Below are 9,570 nucleotides of genomic sequence, written 5' to 3'. Positions count from 1 at the left end.
TAGTATGTATTTGTAAGAATATGTCTAATCACAACCAAGATTAAATGTTGCAAGAGCTTATACTTGGGGCGATTTTATAAAATATATGTCTTGGGGTGTTTTTTATTTGTATTTTATTATTTAGTTATGGAAATATTACAGGTGCTAAGAAAGAAGATCCACTTTTAAAAATAGTAGTCAAAAGAAACATGCACAAGACCTCAGATTTCTACCTGAAATCCTCACAATGTAAAATGATGAGAAATCAATTTAGCAGTTATGAAAGGTTAGAGAATTGACAGTTAATGATTAACAAAAGAATATGAACATTTGTCAGATAGATTGTTCATATGAAAATCTATCAGTATATATACCGCTTGTAAAGTTTGGGCACAGTCATTTTAAATTGATTATATATATATATAACAATTTGCTTATTTATTTATTCAATTAAAGTGCCCAGAAAGAAAGAAAGATAAAAACTCATTTTGGGCCATTCTGATTAATCATACTCAAATACTTTAGTGCTATACAGGTTTTGTTGATTCAATACAGAGCACATTCTCTTTTGTGAATCTCTGAAGGTTGTAGAAAATAATGGAGATGATACATAAGGTGATGTTAGAAAACTACTTCTAACCGCACATCATATAAATGCACCGAATAAAGAAATTAATATAGACTACTTTTCACATTTTGTTGATTCAAAGTAAAATTCATCCAACTATTATCAGAAACAGTAAAGTAATGTTGTGTGAACTGTGTAAGTTTCTTATTAAAAGACATAAATAATTGTCATATAAATAGTTAACAAAATGCATAATTGGTCAAGTTAATAAGTTGAACACGCGCCCCTGTTACTTCAGAATTTTACAGTTTCAGGAGGCAGTTAGAGACATTTGAGTTTACTACAAGCTCAAAGCAAACCTCAAACAAACTCAAACAGAACAGCATGTCTTACTGCTGAAATTGACATTGATCATAGCATTCATGAATTATTTACACAATCTGAAAAAAAATGATTAGGGCTTGAAATTTGGTAGACGTTTTTGTTCTGCTCAGCTGAGATAATATAGCAATAATGTCCACTATGAAACCGCGTGATATGTAAAGCTCTCACCTCTTTGATGAATATCCTCACTAAGAGGACAGCAATGCTGCATGGTCCGCTCAAAGGCTGTTTTTAATGTTTCTGTCTTACACCAATGCAGCATTATAAGGTCAGCTCAAAAAAATATCTGCTGTCGTTCATGACGTCTCTGCGCTGAACTATTAATCCATGTCCTTTCAGTTCCACATTATTCCCAGTAGCCATAAAGGCAGGATGGAAACACTGGAAAACCTCCTTTTGTCCAGCTAGAATGTTCCCTGGAAGAAGGCCCTGGAACTTTTGCTCCCAGACGAGTCATTGTGATGGGATTCAGCCGTTTTTGTCCGAGGCAGGAGTGCAATTTCATACAAAACCCAGCTTCATTGATGAACGATGACATTTTGGGCAGCCCTTCGTGCCATTTGTCTGCAGACACCTGCATGTGTGAACAGAACATAGTGAGTTGCGTAGTTCCTCATAGCTGGTGGCTAGAGAGCAATATACAATACGTACTTGAGGTGGAAAATGTGAGAGCAGGGCAAGGCCTGCAGCTGCTGGTTCCTCTCTCCGATAGACTCCCCACACATGCCACAGTAGAGCTCCAGCTCTTCTACACACTGCAGGAACTTCACGACCTGCTCTCTCAGCTCATCCTGCTGCTCCTTACTGCGGTAGATGCCTTCACACAGGCTGTGCACCTTCAGGATGCACAGCTGGAACAGAACAACACAGAGACAGATGGCCAAATGCTATGCTAATGCTAATACAGAGCATGTATTTATCTTCTGAATGGGTTTAATGGCATGTCATCTAAAATAGATGCATCACCTTGTTTCCAATCGCCTCGGCCAGATCATGTGCTCTTTGCATTGAGTCCAGAGCCTGTGAAAGTCATACAATTATAAAGACAATAATTTGAGATATTCCAGAGGTGTAATGAACATCTATCATGACAACTACACGATCAAATCAGTTTCATGACCTTATCGTATTCCTTCTGCAGAATCCAGCACTTTCCCACCCCGACGTAGATGGATGCTTGTCCAAGGCGGTTGCCAATCTCTGACATTATGCACATGGAGGACTCATAGCGAGGGAATGCTTTCTGTATTGAAGGTGAGCGCATAAAGAAAAGCAACCGTTACAGACTTGGTTGAGTATTCTACAATAGGAATGCAGGAATAATCGAAAAACATTCGTGATTATGGCTGCCGTAATTAGGTAATTGTGTAAAGTTTTGATTACAGAATGCATATTTAAAATTTTGTTGCAAGAATGTTGTATATTAATGTAAATTCCATTGATCAACATTTACTAATCATGATTATAATATAAAAGGGAATAAATGACAATTATGATTTTAGTCATCATAACCGTAAAGCACAATACTCTAATAATGTGTAAGTGGGACAGTGAAAAGATTGTTTGTATAAAAATGATGTGCCAAATGCTCTAGTAATTTTCAGTAGGATCCCTAGCAATGATATCCAATGTGATTTTAAGGATAAAAAGAAAAAAAATGCCAGCAATATACTGGAAAGAAAGCTTAAAAGATATAGGCCCGGTTTCACAGACAGGGCTTAGACTAAGCCAGGATTAGACCATAGATCAATTAAGACATTTAAGTAATTTTTATAAACATGCTTCGAAAAAAACATTACCGATGTGCATCTTAAAATTAAAAAGACACTGATATATTTTTAAGATCAGTCAGTGCAAGTTTATTTCAGTGGAAACAGCTCAGACTTACATTTTAGTCTAGGACTAGTCTTAAGCCCTGTCTGTGAAACCAGGGGATAGAGGTTTGCATTAAACTTACATCAACATCTTTCTGACAGCGATGAATATCAGCAAAGTTAAGCAGACACAGTGCCTGAAGAGGTCGATCTCCATGCTGCAATGCAATCTTCATTGATTCCTGAGAGACATACGGTTTTATGTCAAGAATCATGTATGCAGGTTGTTCTCCAGTTTCACAAACTGTAACGTGTAGGTTTATATTTTCCTTTTACAACATTAGTTTGCTTTTGCATGCTTTCGCCAAGTACATTTCCTTTACATTTTCTTAAACCTAAAATAAGAACAGCTCCACGTTGCACGTATTGCACATTCAGTATACAGTTTAAGTAAGCATAAAGTTAATCTTACTGTCACTTCCATTTACGACAGACAATATATCATTCCCCCAGGTGGCTCAAATGTCCCACCACCAGATGTTCTTTGACTTCACATACTGTATTACCTAGAAATAATGTAATCACGTTTGGCCTCGTCTATAAAACGTGCATGCAGTTATTTTAAAATGTAATAATATTTCACAACAATTTAAACAGTTTTTACTGTATTTTTACTTAAATAAATCCAGCCTTGGTGAACATTATTTCAAAAACATTCAAAAAACGTAATTATTCCAAACTACAGACCCTAACAGACCCCAAATCGAAAAGTTCAGTTGCGTGACAGCTGGCACATAGCCTGCAATAATCCCCTGCACTGTTCGACGTGTGTAAATCACTGCTGCAGACGGCACACATTGTGAGTGACGCTCACAGTCCAAAGCAATGACTGCCTGTGATATTTCTCTCCTCGTCATTAGCGAGAGGCTAAGTGTAAGCTCTGCTCTTCATTAACACTCCTCTCAGACGGCACCTCAGCAGGATGGACTCTCGACTGGCGTATTTTTATCAGCCATAGTAAAGAGTGCTGGCACAACTAGCCCTACAAATAGCTGCACCTGTCAGTTGTGTCGTGGCCCGAGCTGCAGAAATTCAGAGGCCAGGGTTACGCCAAGGGGACTGATAAATATGATCAACATGGGGATTAAGATGCTGCCTTAAATTCGTTCAGGTGACCATTGACCCAAGCTGCCATATTTGTAAGTCTATGATGCACACTACAACATAAATACACATGCTAAATGTATATTTGAAGAGCAAAGTGGCCAAATGAATAAATTCAATGTCGTTTTTACAGAATAAAACTGGCAGCTGTGGTTGCCAGAATAATTCTGTAGATAATACAGTAAAAATGTAAAGATACAGAGAAACCTGTACATTTTACCATTTAAAATTGTAATTTACAAAAAAATATAACATTTTAAATCAGTAAATCCAACAGCCCTTTTCTGCTGAATTAGCAAGGTCATGCTGCTAGCGTGCTAAGGCTGTTTTGTACTTGTTACATAAACTGACATTCACCATAACACTGTGGGTAAAGAGAAAACCACATGATGAATCTAAGTTCATCACAAGTAACTTTTCCACAAGCTGAGGAAAATACTACCGTAATATATAGAGGGTGCAAGCAGTGTCACGGACACAAATACAAAACACACATGACAATAAAATATTGCAATAAACATTCATTAACCCTCTGGTGCTCTGCAGTCATTTTTCACTGAAAATTAAATTAATGTGAAACTAATTTCATCTAGTGGAAACTTTTGGTACTGCGCCCAAACAAAATCTTACTGAAAGCTTTTTTTTTTTTAGATATCAAGTCAAATATGAAGCACAACTTGTTTAGATTTATGGCTTTGATTTTCTAGCAGAGTAAAACGTGTTTTGGAAACTATATATTTCATATATATTTTTTTTTACTTTTTCCACTTCAGCAATAATCTGCCACGTCGTTTTTAAAAAGAGATGTTCAAATGGGAAGTGTCACACGGAATTCTGGGAATGTCAATTTATGCCTTTTCACTGTAAATTTTAAAATGATTTGTTCTTTTTACGTCCAAAAATGGTACATTTAACAGTATTTTACTGTAAAATGACAAAATATTAAATCTATTATAGTTTTTACCCATATATAGAAGGGGAACTTACTGGTAATCAATTAACTGGTTTTTACTGTCACATTTTTTACAGTCTTTTACAGTGTATGTGTTAAAAACTCATACACACACATTATTATTTCAAAAATCATATTATATGTTTGTACCTCACAGCATTCCATTGCATCTGGTAAGCGCATCAGCTTCCTGTAGGCCACCGACATATGGTACTGGCTCATGGCACGGTACTTTAGACTCCATCCTTTACCATAGTCATTCACCAGTTCAGCTGCTTTGCAAGGAAAGAAGAGTGCTTTCTCATAATCCTGCAACAGCACAAAATATGCAGATAGGGACACTTATTAGCATAAAACAAGCTGTACATAATTATTAGGAACTTGTATCTTTACGAATTTTGATTCAAAACACCAACCAAATACTAGTAAGGAAAGTTTGTGCAAATTACTGACTGATACACTTAGAACGAGATATTTCAAGTCAATACATGAATACATTTAAATAAATATGATCATCAGAGAGATGTTAATGAAAATGTAAATGAGAATGATGAAAGCAACCAATCACTCAAAGCTGATCATTTCTCCTGTGCGGGAGATAGAACTCTGCCACAGCTAAAAGGAGCCGTCTTGTTATTGCTCCTAGTAGCGCTTACATTCTCTGCATGCCTCTTCATCACATACATATTACAGCAGGCCTTCCTGGCAATCCAGGGGATTTACTCTCTTCAAATCTCTAGTGTCAAGGTGAGTACAAATGCCTATATCGAGGCAAACCTGCTTTGTCTGACTTGCAATTGGATACATTGTACATAACATGAAGGCAGTTTGTTAGTGATGTAAAAACTTCGTACTACTCTGTCAGTAAGTGAGATAGAACTTAAATAACTGTAGGCCTGAAACAAACACAGTATGCAGTGATGCTGGTAGACAATGATCATACTTAGGGTTTTCATCAGTTAATACATACACTATTGTTCAAAACTTTGTGGTCAGAAAGATTTTTTAAATTTAAAATATTCAGCAAGAATGCATTACATTACAAGACCTTTACATTGTTACAAATGATTTCTATTTTGAATAAATGTGGTTCTTTTGAACTTTCTATTTATATTAAGCAGCACAGCTGTTTTCAACATTGATTATAAAAGGAAATGCATATTAGAATGATTTCTGAGGGATCATGTGACACTGAATACTTGAGTAATGATGCTCAAAATTCAGCTTTGCATCAAAAATGAATTGTTAAATTATAATATTTCACAGTATTACTGTTGTACTGTATTTTTGGTCAAATAATTGCAGCCTTGTTGAGCATAAGAAACCTTTTTCAAAAACATTAAAAAACAAACTTTTGAACAGTAGTATACACTACTAGTCAAACATTTGGACATGATCTTAAAAACCTGATCTAAAGGCTAGATTGTAGACAATCCTATGAATGAATTAGTAGTTACATTGTACTTATTCAAATAAGTACTGAGTAATATTAATTAACTACATTAATACAAGTAAATACTTTAGAGTTACGATTAGGGTTTGGTTTAGGGTAAATTACTTGCAATTATGCATAATTTACAGTTATTCTATTCTAAGGACGTGTAAGTATGTCATCTTAAAATAAAGTGTTACTATTTATTTAAATAGATTTAAGTAGCCAACAAGTGTCCAGAATTTTTGGAAGCTCCTTCAATGCTGTTTAAAAGCATTCCAGAATGCACCTCATTAAGTTAAAAGAATGTATGTACTGGATCTAGAAAAGAGTTGACATTTTATAGATATATATAAATAATATATATATAATTTCTTTTGGGTGACTCGATAATTTCCATCTACCCATTTGATGACTTTACTATTATATAAAATGTGTAAAATAGTAATATTAAAATGAGTAGGTGTGTCATAAGCAAAAAAGAGTGATAAAGTATTGATACCTTAAGCTGGATGTAGAAGTTGCCCAAACTGCAGCAGACCCTGCACTCCAGCATCTTGTCATCGTTGTTGTGAGCGTATCGCAGGGCCTTCTCGTAGCTCACTAAGGCCTTTTGGAAAACACTAATGCCCAGGTAGGCATTGCCCATGCTCAAACACACTTGCCCATTGAGCTGTAGGCTAACAGTGGTGCCCTGCATGTTTAAGCAGGTCTCACAATATGAGACTGTCTTCTGGAATTCACAAAGCTTCTCGTTGCTGCGTGCCAGGTTCAGGTAGCCCTCCGTCAGGTAGTCAGGGTCCTCCATCTCTCTGGCTGTGTTTATCTGAGCTAGTGAGTACTGTTCAATGGTTGCATGTACATGGGGACAGAAAACACCGGAAGATAGTTCATTAATAAAATAATTTTTTTGCAATTGGCATTGAAAATAAAAGCCTGTTCAGGTGTTTCCCCATAGGGAAAAATGTATCCTGTTGCAACCAGATATGACGCTAGACAAGACAATGTACTACTGTTAAAATGGTCTACATACCACAACAGATATCAAGCATGCTTTATTATTATTATGTGAGAACTACAGTTGTTTAAACACATCATAGTGCAAATGAAGTCTGCTGAACTCGGGAAAGCAGGTCCCTCTGCAAGGAGGTTTATGTCAACAAGATGCTCTGTGCTGAGGATCAAATTGCATGTGGCTCTCCTTACCTTCCATGTAACTATGGAAGTTATATATTATATGCATGTTTTGCATTGGTATATATATCAGTCTGAAATCTGTCTCAATAAGGTTGCAAGCAAATTGGTGCAAACATGGCTCAGTGTGTGTATTTATCAATTATTTACCAGATATCAATGTTTAAAGGGATAGTTCATTTACTCACCATCATGTTGTTCCAAACATGTATAACATTATTTCTTCTGCAGAACACAGAAAAGTGCTTTTTGACCATACAATGAAAGTCAATGGGGTCCAATGTTGTTTCGATCCCATTTGACTTTCATTATATGGAAAGGAAGAAATAAAGTCATACAGGTCCATTTAAATGAAAGATCTTTCAATTTAAATGATCCATTTAACAGTTTACTCTACATGTCAGTAGATGGAATTAACTTTTTTGACAAACAGAATATCAAGGCACGAGAGCAGGACGGTTGTATAAGCGGCTCTTACCTGTAGCATCTCTTTGTATTTCCCCATTTCTGAATGTGCTGTGATCAGACACCCTAAAACCCGAAACTTCCCCCCAGGATCAGATGTCTTCCTTAACACTTTCATCCAGACATATAAAGCCTTTTCCGTGTCATTCGACTGGTAGAGCTTCAGTCCCTTCTCAATCTGCTGTTTGGTTTGGTCCTGACCCATTTCTGCTACAAAGTCCCTCATAAAAATAACCATCCGTTTGGCTCTTCAGCCGTCTGGGGAAGTGCAAGGGTGCAATTTTTTTGTCTTTCACACGTCAATTCCGCCCCAGAAATCTGCACCCACTTGCTTCGCTGATCCACAACTCTCAGCTTTGGGTGCAAAGAGATGTTGAAGAAACTGGATCTACGGCTTGAGAGGTATTCAGAGTACAGATCCTCATTGCTCATCACTTTGAAAACAAGTCATATGAATCACAAAATCATGATTTCTTTTGACGTTAAAGACCCGACCTCAGTCCCTTTGGAAAGCTGGGAAAGAAAGTTGAAGGAAAAAATGTGACGCTAAAGAAATAAGTCTCAATCCAAGGTGCTGGCAATGATCTCCCAGAATATCTAGTCCTTCCACACCCGAGGAGGAGGAATTCTCTGTACCCTCACCCCCTACAAACCACCCCTTCATCTTTCTCCTCCCTCCCACTGCAGTGCTGGCGCTACAGCAGTTGGCCTTGTCACTCTGGACCATGTGTCCCTGGTGGAATCCAGCTTCAGCCTCTGAAAAGATCCAAGGTCACAAAAGACGCTTATCCACCGATCTTCATACCAAGAGTAGTGCTGTTCACCTCTACATCCTCACACCGTTAAGAGGCTTAAGCACCACAGCTATGAATGACCCTAAAGAACAAAACAACTTACGGAAACATTTAGTCCCGAGTTACAGCAGAGGTTTGGACATCATGTGAACATGTGAAGTCTAAAAACAGACAGATATTTCACAACGGTGAAGCAGAGGGAGTCAAACGCTCCTCATAGAGTGGCAGTTCCTGTGGGTGGGCCTTGTTAAGCCGCTTGCTGTGCCACCTCCCAGCCCCCCAGCCTTGGTGTCAGCAACTGATGCTTAGAATAGTTCACAAAGTCTGACATGGTATTTGTCTTGAGTTACAGTACCGCTGCTTCTTGAAACACATCAATAGGATCGAATTGTCGGGTTCTCAACTGAACCTGGCTTTCTTCGGCCCTTCCTTCCCCCTTTACACCCAGCTTCACGGATATAAAAGGGAGTATTTACTACCTTGCCTTTCACAAGACGGCTTATGTTACTAAAGAAAACGTCTGATGGTTGTAAGTCACGTCTTACACAATTCCTGAAATGCTAACACACTGCTTTAGCACGTTTTGGGGACTGTATTGTGTAGAATTTATAATAACTGAAATGCAAGTTAGAAAGCACAGCGACAAATATTTACTTCAAGTCTGTTTTAACACACATATGTGACGAGATGCAAGAAAAATGGACAAGTGGTACTCACTGCAGAGTCAAATGACGACCAACTCTAAGGGGGTGGAGGGATAGAGTTGTGGGTAGGGTTAGGGTGTGGTTGGATATTCTAGCTCCACCCATTAGGCCCAAATTACA

At 37.5% G+C, this 9,570-nt stretch overlaps 1 protein-coding gene across 1 annotated transcript; it reads right to left on the bottom strand.

The window, feature by feature from the left end:
• Window positions 1-7: 7 nt before the first annotated feature.
• On the bottom strand, window positions 8-8,941 carry rapsn (receptor-associated protein of the synapse, 43kD). The gene is made up of 8 exons (XM_081373021.1): window positions 7,966-8,941; window positions 6,796-7,134; window positions 5,012-5,170; window positions 2,889-2,987; window positions 2,052-2,174; window positions 1,898-1,951; window positions 1,583-1,782; window positions 8-1,505 (listed from the first exon to the last, which is right to left on the bottom strand). The coding sequence occupies exons 1-8, from the start codon at window positions 8,188-8,190 to the stop codon at window positions 1,433-1,435; spliced, it is 1,272 nt and encodes a 423-aa protein (XP_081229147.1). The 5' UTR covers window positions 8,191-8,941; the 3' UTR covers window positions 8-1,432.
• Between the last annotated feature and the right edge of the window lie 629 nt (window positions 8,942-9,570).

The sequence above is a fragment of the Scardinius erythrophthalmus genome, assembly GCF_964197995.2.
Source record: "Scardinius erythrophthalmus genome assembly, chromosome: 8".
NCBI classification, from domain to species: domain Eukaryota; kingdom Metazoa; phylum Chordata; class Actinopteri; order Cypriniformes; family Leuciscidae; genus Scardinius; species Scardinius erythrophthalmus.
This window is presented reverse-complemented; position numbering and strand designations above follow the sequence as displayed.

Coding starts and splice junctions, on each gene's coding strand:
- rapsn (XM_081373021.1), bottom strand. CDS start 8,190: ATGGTTATTTTTATGAGGGACTTTGTAGCAGAAATGGGTCAGGACCAA. Junction 7,135..7,965: donor AATACAAAGAGATGCTACAG/GTAAGAGCCGCT, acceptor ACCATTGAACAG/TACTCACTAGCTCAGATAAA. Junction 2,988..5,011: donor ATGCAATGGAATGCTGTGAG/GTACAAACATAT, acceptor TATGTCTCTCAG/GAATCAATGAAGATTGCATT.